This window comes from Pristiophorus japonicus, chromosome 2 (assembly GCF_044704955.1).
Source record: "Pristiophorus japonicus isolate sPriJap1 chromosome 2, sPriJap1.hap1, whole genome shotgun sequence".
In the NCBI taxonomy this organism is placed as follows: domain Eukaryota; kingdom Metazoa; phylum Chordata; class Chondrichthyes; family Pristiophoridae; genus Pristiophorus; species Pristiophorus japonicus.
This window is the reverse complement of record NC_091978.1, coordinates 369,478,080-369,499,021: the sequence shown is the minus strand read 5'-3', so window position 1 is coordinate 369,499,021 and position 20,942 is coordinate 369,478,080. Positions and strand designations below refer to the sequence as shown.

At 44.0% G+C, this 20,942-nt stretch overlaps 2 protein-coding genes across 2 annotated transcripts in view; one reads left to right on the top strand and one right to left on the bottom strand.

Moving 5' to 3' along the window:
- lamtor3 (late endosomal/lysosomal adaptor, MAPK and MTOR activator 3) overlaps positions 1-4,588 on the top strand; it is a 41,312-nt gene extending 36,724 nt beyond the window's left edge. The window contains exon 7 of the mRNA XM_070872971.1: positions 3,988-4,588. Coding sequence (XP_070729072.1) covers positions 3,988-4,061 — 74 coding nt within the window. The 3' untranslated portion in view covers positions 4,062-4,588. The remainder of the gene's footprint in view (positions 1-3,987) is intronic.
- Positions 4,589-4,590: 2 nt separating this feature from the next.
- Positions 4,591-20,942, bottom strand: part of dapp1 (dual adaptor of phosphotyrosine and 3-phosphoinositides) — a 107,943-nt gene continuing 91,591 nt past the window's right edge. Inside the window, exons 6-9 of the mRNA XM_070872959.1 lie at positions 14,000-14,062; positions 11,669-11,754; positions 10,717-10,804; positions 4,591-7,266 (exon numbers count right to left, since the gene is read on the bottom strand). Coding sequence (XP_070729060.1) covers positions 7,219-7,266; positions 10,717-10,804; positions 11,669-11,754; positions 14,000-14,062 — 285 coding nt within the window. The 3' untranslated portion in view covers positions 4,591-7,218. The remainder of the gene's footprint in view (positions 7,267-10,716; positions 10,805-11,668; positions 11,755-13,999; positions 14,063-20,942) is intronic.

Genomic DNA, 20,942 nt, shown 5'->3' with positions numbered 1-20,942 from the left:
TGATTCTGGGATGGCTGGACTGACATATAAGGAGAGACCGGATCAACTGGGCTTTTATACATTGGAGTTTAGAAGAATGAGAGGGGATCTCATAGAAACATATAAGATTCTGATGGGACGGGACGGGACAGGTTAGATGCGGGTAGAATGTTCCTGATGTTTGGGAAGTCCAGAACCAGGGGACACAGTCTTAGGATAAGGGGTAGGCCATTTAGGACTGAATTGAGGAGAAACTTATTTTCTCAGAGTTGTTAACCTGTGGAATTCCCAGCCGCAGAGAGTTGTTGATGCCAGTTCGTTGGATATATTCAAGAGGGAGTTAGATATGGCCCTTACGGCTAAAGGGGTATAGAAACATAGAAACATAGAAAATAGGTGCAGGAGTAGGCCATTCGGCCCTTCAAGCCTACACTGCCATTCAATGAGTTCATGGCTGAACATGCAACTTCAGTACTCCATTCCTGCTTTCTCGCCATGCCCCTTGATCCCCCTAGTAGCTAACTCCTTTTTGAATATATTTAGTGAATTAGCCTCAACAACTTTCTGTGATAGAAAATTCCACAGGTTCACCACTCTCTGGGTGAAGAAGTTTCTCCTCATCTCGGTCCTAAATGGCTTACCCCTTATCCTTAGACTGTGACCCCTGGTTCTGGACTTCCCCAACATTGGGAACATTCTTCCTGCATCTAACCTGTCTAACCCCGTCAGAATTTTAAACGTTTCTATGAGGTCCCCTCTCATTCTTCTGAACTCCAGTGAATACAAGCCCAGTTGATCCAGTCTTTCTTAATATGTCAGTCCTGCCATCTCGGGAATCAGTCTGGTGAACCTTCGCTGCATTCCCTCAATAGCAAGAATGTCCTTCCTCAAGCTAGGAGACCAAAACTGTACACAAGAGTACGTATGGAGAGAAAGCAGGAAAGGGGTACTGAGGTGAATGATCAGCCATGATCATATTGAATGGTGGTGCAGGCTCGAAGGGCCGAATGGCCTACTCCTGCACCTATTTTCTATGTTATACTTGTTTTCAAATACCTCCATGGCCTCGGATCTCTTTTGGTCATCTGCCCTAATATCGCCTTATGTGGTGTCAAATTTAGTTTGATAATCGCTCCTGTGAAGCACCATGGGACGTTTTACTATGTGAAAGGCGCTATATAAATGCAAGTTGTTGCTGTTATCTTTCACTGCCAATACTTTGGTTAGCATAGCACGAGCTGTCAGTTGTATCTTTTCCTCAGTGTGCTTTCACAATTGGATCAGGGCAGCGGAAACAGAGCTGCAATGTGACAGGAGGGAATGACCAAGGGAGGAGTAGGGATGGAATTGTTGGCATGTGTTTTTCACGTGAAGCAGGACCTGCAGTATCTGGGTGTGGTGCTATAGGGTGTGCCCTGGGCAAGGCTATTGATTTAGAGTACAGTGTGTGTGTGTGTGTGTGTGTATATATATATTATATATAGTCGGATGAGTAAAGGGGTGGTTGCTGTATCCCTATATTTTTTTTACTGGTCAATATTTATCTCTCAATCAACATCACTAAAACAGATTACCTGGTCATTATCACATTGCTGTTTGTGGGAGCTTGCTGTGCGCAAATTGGTTACCGCGTTTCCTACATTACAACAGTGATGACACTCCAAAAAGTACTTCATTGGCACTTTGAAAAGTCCGGTGGTCATGTAAGGCGCTGTATAAATCCAAGACTTTTTACTGCAATTTGATTGGGCAGATGTATTTGGGGAAAAGATTTTATGAATATGATTGGTTACTTTTGGCTAAAGGAAAATACACAACTGAGGAGGAGGAAATGCATTAACGAGTTACTTTTAAAATGAGTTTGCTAACAATGTTCCCTGTAAGCTGCGCTTTGTTCTATGCGGCTTGTTACTTTAAATTTCTGTGCATGCGCGGTATTTACAATGTAAAAGCCTGCGTGAGACCTTTTAGATTACTGCGCAGCTGTGCGTGCGCCCCTTAGCGGGAACATTGATTGCTAGATGTGTACAGAAAAATGAACATACTGGTAAATGGGGCGAAGATGTCCACAGATCCCTGAAGGTAGCAGGTTAAGAAGGCATACGGAATGCTTGCTTTAATAGCTGAGGCATAGAATACAAGAGCAGGGAGGTAATGCTTGAACTGTATTGAGGTGAATAAAATTATGAGGGGCCTAGATAAGAGTGGATAGGAAGGGCTTATTTCCCTTAGAGGGGTGAACAACCAGGGCGCATAGATTTAGTGTGATTGGTAGGCGATTTCGAGGGGATTTGAGGGGAAATCTCTTCACCCAGAAGGTGGTGGAGTTCTGGAACTCGCTGTGGTAGAGGCAGAAACCTGATTCCTGGGATGGAAGGACTGTCGTATGAGGAGAGATTGGGTCGACTAGGCTTGTATTCACTAGAGTTTAGAAGAATGAGAGGGGATCTCATTGAAACGTATAAAATTCTGACTGGGTTGGACAGACTGGATGTGGGGAGGATGTTTCCCTGGGCTGGGAAGTCTAGAACAAGGGGTCACAGTCCCAGGATGCGGGGTAGGAAATTTAGGACTGAGATGAGGAGAAATTTCTTCACTCGGAGGGTGGTGAACCTGTGGAATTCTCTACCACAGAAGGCTGTGGAGGCCAAGTCACTGAATATATTTAAGAGGGAGATAGATAGATTTCTAGAAACAATAGGCATCAAGGGGTATGGGGAAAAAACAGGAATATGGTGTTGAGATAGAGGATTAGCCATGATCATATTGAAGGGCCGAATGGCCTACTACGACTCCTATTTTCTATGTTTCTAATCCTCGCCACATTTAAAGGGTACTTAGATGTGCACCTGAAGTGCTGTAACCTACAGGGTTACGGACCAAGAGCTGTAAAGTGGGATTAGGCTGGATAGCTCTTTGTCGGCTGGCACGGACACGATGGGCCAATATGGCCTCTTTCCGTGCTGTAAATTTCTACGCAAATATATATTTTAATAGAAAGCAAGTATTGATATATGCACACGAGGATCTGAGGTGAAGTCTATGCTTGCATCGTCCCTTTATAAAGAGGTTGCTCAGTAGTTAAAAATGGGGCAGCAATAAAGCTGTTAAGAGGGCAAAGAGGCGCATCAAAATCTGCAGATATGAAAATAGGGAGCGTGATTAAGTGACTTCAGGTGGACACGGGTTAGTAGCGTGGGCAGCTAGATGTCAGATGAAGTTTAATTCAGATAAAGGTGAGGCTATACATTTTGAGAAGAAAATGACCAAGAGGATACACTAAACTGCAAAATTGAGAAGGAGGCAGCCCAGGAATTCTGAGACAAATCTTTAAAAGTGAGAGGGCAAGTTGGTAACTAAAGCAAGTCAGCATATGGACCCCTTGCTTTTATAAATGGGGATACAGAGTACTACAAATGCAAAGAGGCAGTGTTACAATTAGAATATTGTCCATTTTTGGACACCTTAATTTAGGAAATATGTCAAAGCCGTGACGAGGATCTGAGAGATTTATTATTTGATACGAGGGATGGGAGCCCTTAGTTATGAGACAGTACAGAGACTAGGGCACTCTTCATTAGTCGATTAAGAGATCTGAAAGAGATGCTCAAAATTGAGGGCTTTTGAAACAAATAAGAAACCATTGCTCCTGCTAGTTGGTAACCAGAGGGCATCAATTTAAGATCACCACCAAACAAACAACGGGAGAGCTTAGGAAACATGTTTTTAACGCAGGGAGCTGTAAGGACATAAAATGCCCTATCAGAAATGGTGATGGAAGCAGAACCCATAACAGCTTTTGAAGGGAAAGTGAATAAATATCTGAACAAGAAAAGAATGTAAAAGGTTGTGGGAAAGGGCAAGGGAATGGGTAGGTGAATGAATACCTGAGCCGTAGCGCGGGTATGAGGGGGGGTCAGATGGCCTCCGTATAATTGGAGGTGGTTATCTGGGGCAGTGGCTGTGCATTTTGCTGCTTTTATACTGTGCTGTTTTCTGTCTTGAAAGGGTTGATTGTCAGTCTGGAGAAGGAACTCGCACCGTTGTTTGAAGAGTTGCGTCAGGCTGTGGAAGTTTCATGAAGGCCAGAAACGACACCGTCTCGCAGATTGTGAACTTATTGGCAAGTTATTAGTGCAGCATGCGGTTCCCAATATTTTCCTCATTTGGATGGTAGTTTTAAAGGCAATTCATCAAGTCTAATGCTTCTTAAACGGAGACGTGGATGGATCATGGACAGCTTTCCTCCCGAGCTCTGGTTGACGGTATTTCCTGATCAACACCTCACTGCCACTAATGATTTGTGGGGCTTCTTAATAAGACTCCAATGTGTTTGTTTATAAAATAAATTAGCAGCAGTCCTGGTAATCATAATTGGATTGTCGTAACTCATGGGCTCAAATTGGCTGGCTTTGGGGGCACAGAGAAGAAAGCGAATCATGGCTGGCTTTAAATTACTGTTTGGAATTTCATTCATTTTGGATGCACAACTGCTTAAAAACTGTTGATGTAATTTCACCCACATACCTTTTGATAGCTTGCAGAACCACAAAATAGTGAGTTATTTACCGAGTGCAATACAATTTGGAATAAAACGTGAGTAATCAAAGCTGTCATATTTGTTTCACTTTATTTCTTGATAACATACACAAAGTATCATGTCATGGCATAAAATGTTAAATTAACACTCAATACAGCCGTTTAAATGGTATCTATATAGGCTGAACTATTCCAAAATCTAGTCTGTTGATTGCATAATTAAAACATACATCTTTTGTACTGTCAGCTGTGGCACCATTGTAGCGCTCTTGCCTCTGACTCAGAAGGTTGTGGCTTCAGTCTCGCGCCAGAGACTTGAGCACATAATCCAGTGACACTCCCAGTGCAGTACTGAGGAACGCTGCACCGTCGGAGGAGACGTTAAACTGAGGCCCTGTCTACGCTTAGATGGATCCAAAAGATCCCACAGCACTATTTCGAAGAACAGGTGAGTTCTCCTCAGTGGTCTGGCAAATATTTGTCGCCCAATCAACAACACTTTTTAAAGAAAAAAATTCTGGTCATGTATCACATTGCTGTTTGTGGGAGCTTGCTGTGCGCAAATTGGCTGCTGTGTTTCCTACATTACAACAGCGACTACACTTCAAAAGGTACTTCACTGGCTGTGAAGCGCTTTGAGACATTGAGGTTGTGAAAGGCGCTATAGAAATGCAAGTCTTTTACTGCTGAATGTTAGACCCACGTTATCCTCCATGCAGGGAAATGGGGGGGGTTTCATTCAGCCTATGACCAGCTCCATAAATCATGTTGCTAATAATTAAGAATTATATTGAAGTTTTAGCTAGAGACAACATCTCAAGATTTTCCAGAATTGCACAAAGCTATTAAAAACAAGTATGGCAGAAATATAGAATGGAATTATTTCAGAAGGTGAAATTGACACTTACAGTAAATGTTCTACAAGATTCAGGTTTATTTGTAATAGATTAACTCCATCTTTTTAATCAATGCTTTGAGAACTACTGACTATTTTACATGAAGTATAAAGCTGGGTTATTCAGAGAAAACTGGTTCCTGTGTCTAATATTCAATAAGTTATACTTGTAGATGTTGAGATTTCCAAAATGGACTCGGGATGGCAAAAGGATATTTAGTACAGGGTATTTCCAACTTAACCGTGTGTTGCTTTCACCATTAATGCCAGTCTATATTCAAGTGAACATGAATTATTCCAGTATCACTTGCTTTGGTTTAGCAGGATCCCTGGCTCTTCCTTCCTCAGAGGATAGTGCTGGTATTGTGACAAAAAAAATGGAAACTTAAACCCTTTGTGCAATCTCAAACTTAAAAATGCAAACAAACTCACTTCAGTCATAAAATCTAGCAGTGCTAAATACTGCCAAACCATCGTCTTAACTGTGAAAAGCAATGATCTTCACAAAGTAGTTTCAACTAGGTTAACTAAACTATATACAATTTCTAGAATCACGGATAATTTTTTTCCCCCGAGTACCCCTTTCTTTTGACCCGTACAGCTCCTTTTAACAGGCTGCACGGGCCATTCAAAATTCTGGCTCTGCGCGGTTTTTCTATTTGAAAACCGTTTCTCCAGCTGCGCGGGACCTTGAGTGCTGAGCGGCCATGCAGCTTAAGGGAACATTGCCCCCACTGCCAATTAATATGGTTTTAGGTTAATCAAAACCTGTACCAACTGTTTTTTTTTCAACAAATGGCACTTTATTTTCAACTGGTATTTGTCCAACGGAATTCCCGTCGCTGAAAGCATCATAAAACTGCAATGATTTAGTTGGTAATGAACATGTCAAAAAGGAAATAATGTAATTGGCATCTGCAACGTTTTAAAAATCCAACATTCATGCCGTTTCCTTTTAAAACAATTGGGTTTCATATCTGTGGATCATTATGCAAATAAATTTAACACATATTTGCATCAGAAATATCTTACAAAAAATAAAGTAACAGAACAGCAAATATTGAGAAATGTGGGCCGATAAGCTTAAATAACATCTAAGAATGTAGTCAAAGAATTATTTCTTGGTTAATTACTAAGCGGTTCACTTTCCTTTGGTTGCAAGTTGTGAATCATGGTTGGAGTGGAACCAGCAGGGCTTGTGTGCTTCCAGGTAGCATTTAAAGGAGTGTACTTGCTCATCCTTTCCACCATTCTGACCAACGATACATACAGAATTTACAGCAAAGGCCATTCAGCGTTTATGCTCCACACGAGCCTCTCCCACCCTACCCGCATAATCTATTCCTTTCTCCCTCATGTGCTACATTGCCTTTTAAGTGCATCTATGCTATGGTAGTGAGTTGCACATTGTCACCACTCACTTGAGTGAAGAAACTCCTTCATCATACCTCTCCAGCATTCCCTTAGAGAAAAGAGCCCCAGTCTGTTCAGTCTTTCCTGATGGGATGATACCAAAACAGAGGGGTCATACCTATCTCCAGAGCTTCTATATTCTTTTTGTAATACTGTGCATAGTACTTTCAAGTGTAGGTTCTATATAAGTTTAACATAACTTCTCTGCATTTGAATTCTATTTCTCTAGAAATGGTCCCCAGTGCTTTGTTTGCATTTTTAATGGCTGTTACATTGGTGTAATGCTATAATTTCAAAGAATTGTGGAAGTGAAACTACAGCAAAATTATCAGATTTTCCCTTCCACACTCCCACTCAGTTTGTCAAAAGCTGTGTGTTTTTGTACACTGGAGTTAATTCTTGCTTGTCTGATAGGTTTTTGCTGCTTTCTTCATTTGAGTCTGAAATCAAAATGAGAAAAATAAATCAGAGTTGTCTGATTCTACAGTAAATCTGCTGGCCTATTGAGGTACAAAACAAACTTAACTTTTTTCACAGGATATATTCATATATCTCCCAGGTTTCAGATTCCAATCGATGGGGCAGAGAATGGAAGAGGTAATTCAAAGGCCAAAGTCATACTAGGGCAGCTTTGTTACCCATTGTAACCGGTTTATAGACATGGATTTGCAAGTTACGTTATATAAACACTTCGCCTTTGGTTCAGCCAACTTCTACCAATTCTTACAGATCACCCACCATGACCCCTACAATAGCCAGTTGGTCCAGAAAAATTATTTCGCACTGTGATGTGGAAACATACAGAAGAGTTTGGTATCTTTGGTAAAACTATCCCATTAGTCCCACTCCCTTGCTCTTTCCCCAAAGCCGTGTAAAAATATTCCTTTCAAGTATTTATCGAATTCCCTTTTTGAAAGTTACAATTGAATCTGCTTCCACCGCCCTTTCGGGCAGCGCATTCCAGATCACCAACTCGCGTTTTTTAAAAAAAGTTTCCTCACATCACCTTAACAGTGTCCTCTGTTACCAACTCTTCTACCACTGGAAACAATTTCTCATTTACTCTTATCAAAACCATCCATGAATTTGAACACCTATTAAATCTCCCCTTAACCTTTTCTGCTCTAAGGAGAATAATCACAGCTTTTCTAGTCTTTCCACATAACTGAAATGATATGGAGTCCTTGGTACCATCTCTTCTGCACCCTTTCCAAGGCCTTGACATTCTTCCTAAAGTGTGGTGCCCAGAATTAGACACCATACTCCAGCTGAGGTCTAACTAGTGTTTTATAACGGCACCGTGACTTGAATTAACTGCAAGTGAGTGGGGGAGTACCACGTTGTGGGATTCCTAGCAGATCAGTTACAGGAGGTGCTGAAGATCAGCTCCTCAGAACCCTATGGGAAAGCACATTGGATCCCTGACATGGTGCCCAACATTCACTCCCTCCACCACTGGCGCACCGTGGCTGCAGTGTGCACCATCTACAAGATGCACTGCAGCAACTCCTAAACCTGCGACCTCTACCACCTAGAAGGACAAGGGATGCAGGCGCATGGGAACACCACCACCTCCCAAGTCACACACCAACCCACATGGAAATATATCACCATTCCTTCATAGTCACTGGATCAAATCCTGGAACTGCCACAGTGCTGTTAGATAGGGAGTACCTTCACCACGCAGTTCACGAAGATGGCCCACCACCATCTTCTCAAGCGCAACTAGGGATGGGGCAATAAATTCCAGCCTTGCCAACGACACCCATATCCCACAAATTAAATAAGCCACCCTCAAACTTCCCTTCTGCTTTGAGAAAAAGCCCCATAAAAATATACTTGGAACCAAAAAGGACGTCAAGACCTTGGAGACGGTGAGTAGGAGATTTATTAGAATGGTACCAGGGATGAGGGACTTCAGTTATGTGGAGAAGCTGGGGTTGTTCTCCTTCGAGCAGAGATAGTTAATTGAGTTGTGCAAAATCACGATGGATTTTAAGGGAGAAACTGTTTCCACTGGCTGGTGGATTGGTAACCAGAGGACACAGATTTAAGGCAGTTGGCAAAAGAACCAGAGATGAGACGAGAAATCTTCTGAGACAACGAGTTGTTGTGATCCGGTATGCACTGTCTGAAAGGGTGGTGGAAGATGATTCAATAGTAACTTACAAAAGGGATTTGGATAAATACATGAAGTGGAAAAAATTGCAGGGCTTTTGAGAAAGTGGAACTAACTGGATAATTCTCAGAGCCGGCACAGGCACAATCGGCCTTTTGTGATGCGTCATTCTATGATTTACCTGACTCTCTCTGCAGCTACTGATTGTGTTTTTAAGAAGTCAAAACCTCTACAATTTCTGGGCAGTATAACCGAGATTTAAAAGGTGTGGGATGCAGTAAAGGAATCAGTAAACGGACTAATTCATTGTCCAATTGCGCCACGCGACTTGAAATGTCTCCATAACTGATAACCATTCGTGCTCAACTCTGCCCATTAGAATGGGATGGACATTTCAAGCACTACTTTATGGATGTGCAAGGGGTTCATAGAATTGCTCTGTTGCAAAATTTGGAGTTCTTCAAATTAAAATTCTTGGGAATTTTGTTGGACTGAGGATGGGGGTATTGCTAGAATGTGGCTGGTATATTCTGCCTTGTTTTAACCAGTGGCCCATACTCTTCAGTTCAAGAACCACTGGTCCTAAATGTACAGGTTGAACCTTCCCTTATTTGGCACCCTCGGGACCTGGCTTTTGCCGGATGAGGGGAGGTCATTGGCCCTGGGGGAGAAAGAGATGAAAAGAGAGAGAAAGAGGTCGGCGGCCCGAGCGATAACCCCCTGACAGAGCAGAAAGATGATATTGGTGAGTACCCTGTACAAATTAATTTAAATAAATGTTCTGAGACCGGGGACAGAAGGATTTTGACCGGCCGAGTTCTGCGCATGCGCCACCCAGCCAGGAATGGTGCCAGATAAGGAAGTCCCGGATAAGAGAGGTTTAACCTGTACTAGAAATACCCATCCCCCCACCACCACCGCTGTGCAAAAAAGGTGTTTACAGCAATGGTTCCACTCTGATTTTGGATTCTGCTGCTAGAGCAGCATCATCTTAGAATTGTTGTGCTGGGCCAGTAGCTAGGACAAGTTTCTGTCACAGCACAAAGAAGGTTGTGGTTTCAAGTCCCACTCCAGGTACTTGAGTACACAAATCTAGTGCAGTGCTGAGGGAGTGCCACACTGTCGGCGGGGCAGTACTGAGGGAGCGCCGCACTGTCGGAGGGGCAGTACTGAGGGAGCGCCGCACTGTCGGAGGGGCAGTACTGAGGGAGCGCCGCACTAACGGAGGGGCAGTACTGAGGGAGCGCCGCACTGTCGGAGGGGCAGTACTGAGGGAGCGCCGCACTGTCGGAGGGGCAGTACTGAGAGAGCGCCGCACTGTCAGAGGTGGCGTCTTTCAGATGAGACGTTAAACCGAGGCCCTGTCTTCCTACCTCAGAAGGATGTAAAAGATCCCATGGCACTATTTCGAAGATGAGCAGCGGAGTTCTCAGTGTCTTGGCCAATATTTATCTCAACATCACAAAAACAGATTAACAGGTCATTGTGGGAGCTTGCTGTGCGCAAGTTGGCTGCCGCGTTTCCCACAATACAACAGTGACTACACTCCAAAAGTACTTCATTGGCTGTAAAGCACTTTGAGCCATCCGGTGGTTGTGAAAAGCGCTATGTAAATCCCAGTCGTCGTGTCTCAAATCATGTAACGTTCACCTCAATACATTCTACTTTGAGTAGTAGATGCCAGTCCCATGATTTACAAAGCACCCAACAATGTCACTTACTCCAGGGATTTTTCATGCTCAACCACTTATCTTAAAAAGTGGACACTTACCAGTTTCCATCGTATTAACTTGATCCATTCATCGGCTTCAATCCCTGTCTTTGTACACAAATAATACGTTCTTTCAGGAAATACTAAACTGTAAAGAGAAGGAAGATTTAGCAACACAACATAGACAGAACTTTATGCAAAATATTGACTGCTTGTACTCTGCATTAGGAATGAGAGTTACAATGAGTTTTTTTTTTAATGTTTAGTCTGGTTAAATTCCATTTCCAAATGAATTCCTTATGAGGGCAGATAGCAGTTTTCGTTAAGAACAAAAAAATGCCCTGCTCAGAAGGTTGTGGGTTTAAGTCCCACTCCTGGTACTTCAGCATATAAATCTAGGCTGACACTCCCAGTGCAGTGCTGAGGGAGCGCTGCACTGTCGGAGGAGACGTTAAACCGAGACCCTGTCTGCTCTCTCAGGTGGACGGAAAAGATCCCGCGGCATTATTTCAAAGAGGAGCAGGAGATTTATCCCCAGTGTCTTGGTGCCAATATTTATCCGTCAATCAATATCACATTGCTGAATGGGAGTTTGCTGTGCGCAAATTGGCTGCCACGTGTTACACTCCAAAAAGTACTTAATTGGCTGTAAAGTGCTATAAGTCCAGTGATCGTGAAAGGCGCTATATAAATGCAAGTCTTTTTAGTCTCTGAGCGATGCACCATTCCACAGCCAAGTAGGTGCATATGCCAGTGACACGGTAGTCCTTCAGGAGTTGTTCGAGAGCAGGATAGGTCGACTGGGCCCAGATTTTTTCTTTCCTTTCCTCCTTTCCCCCTTACCCTTTGCGAAAAATCACCTCTGTTGTGATGTTCCAGATGCTCTGGATTACTGACTGCATGGGGAAACATGGAAGAGAATCTCCTCCTTCATACCAGGTCATTGATTAGTCGGAAGCCAGGTTGATGGACAGAGAGAGAGAGAGATTGGAACTCATTTCATATTCCTTACCAGAAACAATTAATCTTTTCTTGTGAATAGTCAAATTGTACCCCAGTACACTCTGTTAGATCCAGGGTCTTAATTGGTTCTGTAGACTGCAGAGTAAATAAAACATAGAAATACATTTTACACAGCCATTACTTAATTGGCACAGATATTTCCCTTAATGTTGGTCTTGCATTATGTATATTTGTAGTTTACAAGAATCTTTATCTGGGTCTGTACCTCAATACTGGGAGTAGCACTGCCATGTCTTTGAGCAGGAATATTCTAAATTGTAACCCAATGTCAAACATTCTGTGGTGAGAATCATTCTCTGACTCAATCCCTACAAATATAAATCGTTTTATCATCTAGGAAATAGATCAACCCCACATTAAAACAATTACAGTCTACTCCTGTTAATTCAAATCCATTTCAACATGTAAAATATCAATCTTAAGTGTCAGCCATGGCTTAGTGGGTAGTGCACTCGCCTCCGCGTCAGAAGACCCACTCTAGAGATTATAGCACAAAATCTAGCCTGCCAATCCCAGTGGGAGTACTGAGGGAGCGCCGCACTGTCGGATGGGCAGTACTGAGGGAGTGTTGCACTGTCGGAGGTGCCATCTTTCAGATGAGACATTAAACCGAGGCCCCATCTGCCCCCTCACGAGGACGTAAAAGATTGTGGAAGAGCAGGGGAGTTCTCCCTGGTGTCCTAGCCAATATTTTTCCCTCAACCAACATTACTAAAACAGATTTTCCCTGGTCATTTATCGCGTTGCTGTCTGTGCTGCACTGTTGGAGGTGCCATGTTTCGGCTGCAACAAAAGCCAAGGCCCATTGCCTGTTCAGGTGGGTGTAAAAGATTCTGTCCCGGCCATCATTTATCCCTCAACCAAAACAGATGATCCGGTCATAATCTCATTGCTGTTTGTGGGAGCTTGCTGTGTGCAAATTGGCTACCGCGTTTCCTACATTACAACAGTGACTGCACTCCAAAAGGTACATCATTGGCATCCTGAAGCCTATAGTATAGTATAAGGCGGTCCCTCGTATCGAGGATGACTTGCTTCCACACCAAAAAGGCAAGAGTTCACAGGTGATCCAATGGGACCTGACATTCTAGATCCCAAACTACATCCTGAAGGGTGGAAGATGCCTGTGCGTGGATTTTTTTAACATGTGACCGTTGCACACCAGCCACCACACGGGCTTGACAGAGCGAGGTCTTGGTCCGTGCGATATGTGAGAGCGCTGGGTCCGTGCAGCAGAGCTGGTCTCCAGTCTTCTTGGTTAACCCTTGTCATTGGACCAAGACCTCGCTCTGTCAAGCCCTGTGTGGTGGCTGGTGTGCAATGGCCACCCCACGTTTAAAAAATCCACCCACAGGCATCTTCCACCCTTCAGGATGTAGTTTAGGACCTGGAATATTAGGTCCGGCATAGAAACACCTGTGAACTCATCCCTTTTTGGCGTGGCATCAAGTCATCCTCGCTTCGAGGGACCGCCTATGATGATGATTATGTAAAAACATGTAAATTGTGAAAATGGGAGTTGTGTAACATAAGCAAAACCTTTGTGGATGAAAATTATGAGCTAGACTTTCCACTTAAATCGCTAGTGCCCAAAAAATGGGCGCTGCCTAGTGAAAGCTTCACGATATGTTTAGTACCGTTATCTAAAATAGTTCCTTATTGTCTAAATCTCTGGTGTGGCTCGAATGTTTTTCCAAAGGAGTTCAGCAGGGACACAGAGAACTACATTAGTTAGAGTCTTTCATGCCTCCATTTGAAAAACAACTTGTATTTATATAGCACCTTTAACATAGTAAAACATCCCAAGGCGCTTCACAGGAGTATTGTAAGACAAAAAATTTGACACCGAGCCACATAAGGAGAAATTACGTTTTTTTAACACGAGCCTGTACCCTTCCTGCCATTTTTCCCCCCCAAAGCACACTCCCTTCCCGGCATTTTTTCCCCTCGAGCCCACTCCCATCCCGGCTTTCTCCCTCCCGCCTCCCCCTCTCCCCAAGTCACAAAGCAAACAACCCAAAAAAAAAACCAGACAGCGTGCACAACTACTTCAACTCCATTGGCTGCAATCGCATCCGAACCGGAACGCCTCCACCATCACATAGCCTGGGGCAGCGATCGCCACCTCTTCCCCCACCCCCCCACCCCCCCCCAGCTTCACATTTCAAGAGTAGCCACTTGGGCAAAGTATTGGAAGGCAACCACAACCCGACAGTGTCAGTCAGCACCTTCAGAATGGGGGGGGGGGGGCGCAATCGGAAGGCAGTTGACTTATTCTTTAAAACAAGGTTAATAAGCTGCAATTTATTTTAATACTTACCATTTTGTCCTTGAAATACCTTAGTTCATTCCTATGTAAAATAAACCACCTATTTTTCCAGCTCTGGAAAGAAGCACAAGAGATAAAGGGGACAATCAATCAATCGATCAGAATAAAACCGCTCAGCCCTCCGTGGTAAACTCCGCAATACAAAACCTGAGCTCTGCTCGAAGAGCCCCCCTCCCTGCCCACCAAACTCAGTAAGGACATGCAAGGTCATCTTGGGCCCTGCTTCATCCAGAGAACTTCACAAACCAGTGCTCTAAAGCATCGGGTGAGAAGCAAGGGGAAAACTTACCAGTTTCTCTGTGCTCCCGCAGTACTCATTTTTTTAAAATGTTTTAGTCATTCACAGGATGTGGGCGTCGCTGGCAAGGCCGGCATTTATTGCCCATCCCTAATTGCACCTTGAGAAGGTGGTGGTGAGCCGCCTTCTTGAATCGCTGCAGTCCGTGTGGTAACTTTAAAAAAAAAATAGTCGTTTGATACAACTATTTACAATCTATATTAATGATTTGGATGAAGGGACCAAGTGTAATGTAGCCAAGTTTGCTGCTGATATCAAGATAGGTGGGAAAGCAAATTGTGAAGATGACACAAATAATCTACAAAGGGATATAGATAGGCTCAGTGAGTGGGCAAAAATTTGGCAAATAGACTATAATGTGGGAAAATGTGAGGTTATCCAATTTGGTAGGGAAAATAAAAAAGCAAATTTTTATTTAAATGGGGAGAAATTACAAAATGCTGCGGTACAGAGATCAGGGGATTTTTGTGCATGAAACACAAAGTTAGCATGCAGGTACAGCAAGTGATCAGGAAGGCAAATGGAATGGTAGCCTTTATTGCAAGGGGGATGGAGTATAAAAGCAGAGAAGTCCTGCTACACCTGTACAGGGTATTGGTGAGGCCACACCTAGAGTACTGCGTACAGTTTTGGTCTCCTTGCATTGGAGGCAGTTCAGAGAAGATTTACGAGGTTGATTCCTGAGATGAAGGGGTTGTTTTATGAAGAAAGGTTGAGCAGGGTAGGCCCATACTCTTCCTGAGGCGGCTTGACAGTAGATGCAGAGAGGGTCTTTCCCCTCGTGGGGGAATCTAGAACTAGGGAGCATAGTTTCAGAATAAGGGGTCGCCCATTTAAAACAGAAATGAAAAGGAATTTCTTCTCGGATGATCGTGAATCTTTGGAATTCTCTAACCCAGAGAGCTGTGGAGGCTGGGTCATTGAATATATTTAAGGTGCAGATAGACAGATTTTTGAACGATAAAGGAGTCGAGGGTTATGGGGAGCGGGCAGGAAAGTGGAGTTGAGGCCAAGATCAGATCAGCTATAATCTTATTGAATGGCTAAGCAGGCTCCTGCTCCTATTTCTTATGTTCTTATGAGTGGGTTGTTGGGCCATTTCAGAGAGCAGTTAAGAGTCAACCACATTGCGGAGTCACATATCGGCCAGACCGGGTAAAGGCGACAGATTTCCTTCCCCAAAGGACATTAATGAACCATTTATGACAATCCGACAGCTTCACGGTCATTATTATTGATACTGGCTTTTTATTTCCAGGTTTTAAAAAAAAAATTAACAATGCAAATTCACAAACTGCCGTGGTGGGATTTGAACTCATGACTGCAGATCATTAGTCCAGACCTCTGGATTACTGGTCCAGTAACATAATGTACAATTGCATCTGTCATTTGGGTGGGTGGGTGGGTGGGTGGGGTTTCGGGTTTCTAAGCCTTGTACTTAAGTAAATGGTTGTATCCGTGGGGCAAAGAGAGTTCACGCTATAAATCAGATTCTTCAAACATGGCCTTGGGTCTCTACATCCAAAGAGAACTACCTTTGCGTTGTCTTAACATAGAAACATAGAAAATAGGTGCAGGAGTAGGCCATTCGGCCCTTCTAGCCTGCACCGCCATTCAATGAGTTCATGGCTGAACATTCAACTTCAGTACCCCATTCCTGCTTTCTCGCCATACCCCTTGATCCCCCTAGTAGTAAGGGCCTCATCTAACTCCTTTTCGAATATATTTAGTGAATTGGCCTCAACAACTTTCTGTGGGAGAGAATTCCACAGGTTCACCACTCTCTGGGTGAAGAAGTTCCTCCGCATCTCGGTCCTAAATGGCTTACCCCTTATCCTTAGACTGTGACCTCTGGTTCTGGACTTCCCCAACATTGGGAACATTCTTCCTGCATCTAACCTGTCTAACCCTGTCAGAATTTTAAATGTTTCTATGAGGTCCCCTCTCATTCTTCTGAACTCCAGTGAATACAAGCCCAGTTGATCCAGTCTTTCTTGATAGGTCAGTCCCGCCATCCCGGGAATCAGTCTGGTGAACCTTCGCTGCACTCCCTCAATAGCAAGAATGTCCTTCCTCAGGTTAGGAGACCAAAACTGTACACAATACTCCAGGTGTGGCCTCACCAATGCCCTGTACAACTGTAGCAACACCTCCCTGCCCCTGTACTCAAATCCCCTTGCTATGAAGGCCAACATGCCATTTGCTTTCTTAACCGCCTGCTGCACCTGCATGTCAACCTTCAATGACTGATGTACCATGACACCCAGGTCTCTTTGCACCTCCCTTTTTCCTAATCTGTCACCATTCAGATAATAGTCTGTCTCTCTGTTTTTACCACCAAAGTGGATAACCTCACATTTAGCCACATTATACTTCATCTGCCATGCATTTGCCCACTCACCTAACCTATCCAAGTCGCTCTGCAGCCTCACAGCATCCTCCTCGCAGCTCACACTGCCACCCAACTTAGTGTCATCCGCAAATTTGGAGATACTACATTTAATCCCCTCATCTAAATCATTAATGTACAATGTAAACAGCTGGGACCCCAGCACAGAACCTTGCGGTACCCCACTCGTCACTGCCTGCCATTCTGAAAAGTCCCCATTTACTCCTACTCTTTGCTTCCTGTCTGACAACCAGTTCTCAATCCATGTCAGCACACTACCCCCAATCCCATGTGCTCTAACTTTGCACATTAATCTCTTGTGTGGGACCTTGTCGAACGCCTTCTGAAAGTCCAAATATACCACATCAACTGGTTCTCCCTTGTCCACTCTACTGGAAACATCCTCAAAAAATTCCAGAAGATTTGTCAAGCATGATTTCCCTTTCACAAATCCATGCTGACTTGGACCTATCATGTCACCTCTTTCCAAATGCACTGCTATGACATCCTTAATAATTGATTCCATCATTTTACCCACTACCGATGTCAGGCTGACCGGTCTATAATTCCCTGTTTTCTCTCTCCCTCCTTTTTTAAAAAGTGGGGTTATATTGGCTACCCTCCACTCTATAGGAACTGATCCAGAGTCAATGGAATGTTGGAAAATGACTGTCAATGCATCCACTATTTCCAAGGCCACCTCCTTAAGTACTCTGGGATGCAGTCCATCAGGCCCTGGGGATTTATCGGCCTTCAATCCCATCAATTTCCCCAACACAATTTCGTGGCTAATAAGGATTTCCCTCAGTTCCTCCTCCTTACTAGACCCCCCGACCCCTTTTATATCCGTAAGGTTGTTTGTGTCCTCCTTCATGAATACCGAACCAAAGTACTTGTTCAATTGGTCCGCCATTTCTTTGTTCCCCGTTATGACTTCCCCTGATTCTGACTGCAGGGGACCTACGTTTGTCTTTACTAACCTTTTTCTCTTTACATATCTATAGAAAGTTTTGCAATCCCTGCAAGCTTCTTCTCATACTCCATTTTCCCTGCCCTAATCAAACCCTTTGTCCTCCTCTGCTGAGTTCTAAATTTCTCCCAGTCCCCAGGTTCGCTGCTATTTCTGGCCAATTTGTATGCCACTTCCTTGGCTTTAATACTATCCCTGATTTCCCTTGATAGCCACGGTTGAGCCACCTTCCCTTTTTTATTTTTATGCCAGACAGGAATGTACAATTGTTGTAGTTCATCCATGCGGTCTCTAAATGTCTGCCATTGCCCATCCACAGTCAACCCCTTAAGTATCATTCGCCAATCCATCCCAGCCAATTCACGCCTCATACCTTCAAAGTTACCCTTTAAGTTCTGTACCATGGTCTCTGAATTAACTGTTTCATTCTCCATCCTAATGCAGAATTCCACCATATTATGGTCACTCTTCCCCAAGGGGCCTCGCACAACGAGATTGCTAATTAATCCTCTCTCATTACATAACACCCAGTCTAAGATGGCCTCCCCCCTAGTTGGTTCCTCAACATATTGGTCTAAAAAACCATCCCTTATGCACTCCAGGAAATCCTCCTCCACCGTATTGCTTCCAGTTTAGTTAGCCCAATCTATGTGCATATTAAAGTCACCCATTATAACTGCTGCACCTTTATTGCATGCACCCCTAATTTCCTGTTTGATGCCCTCCCGAACATCACTACTACTGTTTGGAGGTCTGTACACAACTCCCACTAATGTTTTTTGCCCTTTGGTGTTCTGCAGCTCTACCCATATAGATTCCACATCATCCAAGCTAATGTCCTTCCTCACTATTGCCTTAATCTCCTCCTTAACCAGCAATGCTACCCCACCTCCTTTTCCTTTTATTCTATCCTTCCTGAATGTTGAATACCCCTGGATGTTGAGTTCCCAGCCCTGATCATCCTGGAGCCACGTCTCCGTAATTCCAATCACATCATATTTGTTAACATCTATTTGCACAGTTAATTCATCCACCTTATTGCGGATACTCCTTGCATTAAGACACAAAGCCTTTAGGCTTGTTTTTTTAACACCCTCTGTCCTTTTAGAATTTTGCTGTACAATGGCCCTTTTTGTTCTTTGCCTTGGGTTTCTCTGCCCTCCACTTTTCCTCATCTTTTTGTTTCCCTCTATCTCCCTGCATTGATTCCCATCCCCCTGCCATATTAGTTTAACTCCTCCCCAACAGCACTAGCAAACACTCCCCCGAGGACATTGGTTCCGATTCTGCCCAGGTGCAGACCGTCCGGATTGTACTGGTCCCACCTCCCCCAGAACCGGTTCCAATGCCCCAGGAATTTGAATCCCTCCCTGCTGCACCATTGCTCAAGCCACGTATTCATCTGAGCTATCCTGCGATTCCTACTCTGACTAGCACGTGGCACTGGTAGCAATCCCGAGATTACTACTTTTGAGGTCCTACTTTTTAATTTAGCTCCTGGCTCCTTAAATTCATTTCGTAGGCCCTCATCCCTTTTTTTAAACCTATGTCGTTGGTACCAACGTGCACCACGACAACTGGCTGTTCTCCCTCCCTTTTTAGAATGTCCTGCACCCGCTCCGAGACATCCTTGACCCTTGCACCAGGGACACTTTTCACCTCTACAAAAATCCAACCCCAGGCTTCTGGTTTGTAATAATATTTGGCATATTTGACCTGCCACCTTCACCCCTCCTGCTTCATCAACCTTCCTTTCTCAGTTCCAATGATGGGTCTCCATCTGAAACATTAGCCTATAGAATCACAGAATAGTATAGCACAGGAGGAGGCCGCCATCCGGCCCATCGGGTCCGCGCCGGAAGAGCAATCCAGTTAGTCCTACTTCTCTGAAGGTTGTAAATCTGTGGAATTCGCTGCCTCAGAGAGTTGTGGATGCTTGAACAGTTTCTTAACTGATAAGGGAATAAAGGGTTACGGGGAGCAGGCAGGGAAGTGGAGCTGAGTCCATGATCAGATCAGCTATGATCTTATTGAATGGCGGAGCAGGCTTGAGGGGCCATATGGCCTACTCCTGCTCCTATTTCTTATGTTCTTATGTGCTTATATTTGGCTCCTCGAACCTGCTCTGCCATTCAATAAGATCAGTCTAGTGAATATCGGCCTAGTCTACTCGATCTCTTGTCACAGGACACTCCCCCCATCCTAGGAATCAGTCTGGTGAACCTTTGTTGCACTCCCTCAATGGCGTGTATGTCTTTCTTTAGGTAAGGAGACCAGAACTATACACAGTACGTCAGGTGTGGTCTCACCAGGGCCCGATATAATTGCAGTGAGACATCTTTACTCATATTCAAATTCTCATCTAATAAAGGCCAACATACCATTTGCTTTCTTAATTGCTTGCTGTACCTGCATGTTAACTTTCAGTGATTCGTGTTTAAGGCAGTGCATTTCAAATTCTAACCCCTCGCATAGAAAGCTTTTTCCTCATGTGGCCTTTGGTTCTTTTGCCAATCACCTTGAAATCTGTGCCCTCTGGTTATCTTTTCTGTTTCAGTTTGCTAATGGTCCCGCTGTCTAGTATTTTCTGCATATTTCCTGTCACGAGCAAGGATCCAATACTGCCCTTGGACACTTGCGGCGTTCTTAAAAAATGCACTGCTTTCAAATATTTAACTTGCTTTTAACGATCTTGGAATAATTAACTCCAGAATCATGCATTAACTCTGCCGGAATGCAGTTTGTGGTTAAAGACATTTTGTAAAGTTGACACCATCTTGTGCACTTCCTCAAAAGTCCAATTGATTCAGGCTCTGCATGTTTTTAAAATTAAATCAACTGGAACAATTGCAATGCTCAACCTTTGAGCAGCTCAGTTGGACGAGAGGCATTGCAATGGAAAACAGGCGATCCTGAAACCTCGTCATAAAATGATAACAGCACAGAAGGAGGCCATTCGGCCCATCATGCCCGTGCTGGCTCTTTGGAAGAGCCTCACCAATCAATCCCACAACCTCACACCCTAATCGTTTCCCCACAGCCCTAGAATATTTTTCCCTTTTCAAGTATTTATCCGATTCCCTTTTGAAAGTTACTACTGAATCTGCTCCCACTGCCCTTTCAGGCGGCGCGTTCCAGATGATGCTATTTCAGACCCTCCCCCACTTGTGCCGATATTTCTGGTGGGGCACCATGCTTGCCGATTGCGCAGATCGGGAAACTGCTCACGCGCTGGCTGGCTACAGCTTCCCGTTTGTTCGAGTGAATGGAAAATCCT